Source organism: Trichosurus vulpecula, chromosome 3 (assembly GCF_011100635.1).
Source record: "Trichosurus vulpecula isolate mTriVul1 chromosome 3, mTriVul1.pri, whole genome shotgun sequence".
Classification (NCBI taxonomy): domain Eukaryota; kingdom Metazoa; phylum Chordata; class Mammalia; order Diprotodontia; family Phalangeridae; genus Trichosurus; species Trichosurus vulpecula.
Genome location: NC_050575.1, coordinates 134,039,239 through 134,041,039, shown reverse-complemented (window position 1 = coordinate 134,041,039; position 1,801 = coordinate 134,039,239). Strand labels below are relative to the sequence as shown.

At 41.1% G+C, this 1,801-nt stretch overlaps 1 protein-coding gene across 1 annotated transcript; it reads right to left on the bottom strand.

Moving 5' to 3' along the window:
* Positions 1 to 204: 204 nt before the first annotated feature.
* LOC118844296 (olfactory receptor 2D2-like) lies at positions 205 to 1,140 on the bottom strand. Its single transcript, XM_036752151.1, has one exon. The coding sequence runs from the start codon at positions 1,138 to 1,140 to the stop codon at positions 205 to 207; it is 936 nt and encodes a 311-aa protein (XP_036608046.1).
* Between the last annotated feature and the right edge of the window lie 661 nt (positions 1,141 to 1,801).

Below are 1,801 nucleotides of genomic sequence, written 5' to 3'. Positions count from 1 at the left end.
ACCCAATTCTCCAACATGATAGAGGTATCACCTCTCCCCACACCTGAGACATATTAGAGGTATAGAATACACAGATGCACAACACATATGATTTCTCTGCAACTCTCTGTGCATCTGATGATGGAAAGGACATTTCTCCCCAGGAGGCCACCAAGCAAGCTTTGGAGTTGAGGGGCATTTTTGAATCTAACTATAGTTAGAGCATCAAAGTTTGCAGAATAGTCTCTTGATGGCTGCATTCCTAAGGGCTTTCTTCACATCTTTATTCTTCAGGCTGTAGATGAGAGGGTTAAGCATGGGTGTTATCACTGAATAAAACATTGACACGAGCTTCCCCAACAACTTAGCAGATTTGGGTGTCATGTATGAGATTATTCCTGACCCATAAAAAAGAATGACTACAAGAAGGTGGGAGCCACATGTAGAGAATGCCTTAAGTCTCCCTGAGGTTGTCTTCATCCTGACCACAGTCACTATTATAGAGCCATAGGAGACCAGGATCAGGGATACAGGTGCAAGAAGAATCAGTACACCCATAAGGAAAATGGCTGTCTCTGCACTGTGGATGTCTGCAGATGCCAAGGCCAGGATTGCTGGGGGTTCACAAAAGAAATGAGCAATCTTATTGTCTCCTTGATAAGGAAGCCTTAGTGTAAATGTTGTGTCCACCAAAGACACTAGAATACCACTAGCCCAGCACCCCAAAGCTAGGTGGCCACACACCCTCCCTGTCATGATGAGAGAGTAGTGCATGGGATCGCAGATTGCCAAGTACCTGTCATAGGACATCACAGCTAGCAGTGCACATTCTGTACACCCAAAAAGGAGGAAGAGAAGAAGCTGAGCTGCACATCCTATGAAGGTAATGTCCTTCCTCCTGGATAGCAAGTTGAACAGGGCTTGGGGAACAATGGTGGTAGAAAAGAAGAGGTCAGCTGTAGACAAGTTGCACAGGAAAAAATACATGGGTGTATGAAGCTGTGAGTCAGTCAGAACTAGGGAGATGAGGAGCAGATTTCCAAAAACAGTAACCAAGTATACCACCAGGAACAATACAAAGAGCAGCAGTTGAGTCTGAGGATCATCAGAGAGCCCTAAAAGGAGAAATTCTGTAACCCATGTCTGATTGGTCTGGCTCATGTTCTCTTTGCTTCTTTAGGAAGGAGCCAACAGGAATTTGATGTGTGGATATAACCTGTAGAATTATAGAATCTAGTGTTGGAAGGGAACTAAGACATAACCTAGTACAATCTCCCACCCAGTGACCAACAGGTGCCCTGATAAATGTTCATTAAACACTTTCAGTGATATTTAATACACTGTCCCAAAAGGAAGATATTCCATTGTTGTATAGTTCTGTTAGAAAATACTTCCAAATACTAAGGTCAAGTCTTCCACTCTATAATTTCCTACCGTTGATGTTAGTTCTGCCTTCTGGATTGATCTTCTAGATATATATTCATTAAACACTTCCTTTGAGAATTAGTGTGCTATGTCATAAGACAGGCTTTTTGTCATTGCATGACTCCAATTATTAGACAATATTTCCTCATATCTAGCTGAAGTCTTCCATATTGTAATTTCTGCCCATTGATCTATCTTCTATCACCTGATCCTGCACGTACAGTCTAACTTTTTTGTCACATTATAGCCTTGCAAATATTTGAATACACTTTACTTGTTTTCCCTTAGACTTTTTCAGGCTAATTGCTGCTATTGCTTGACATATTTCTAGAAATTTTTTAAGAAGACAAGAAAAAGAATTTAAGGACAGAAGAAACAAAATTTTCACTATTCAGCT

Bases quoted from the DNA above. Each gene is read 5' to 3' on its own strand.
- LOC118844296 (XM_036752151.1), bottom strand. From the start codon at position 1,140: ATGAGCCAGACCAATCAGACATGGGTTACAGAATTTCTCCTTTTAGGG.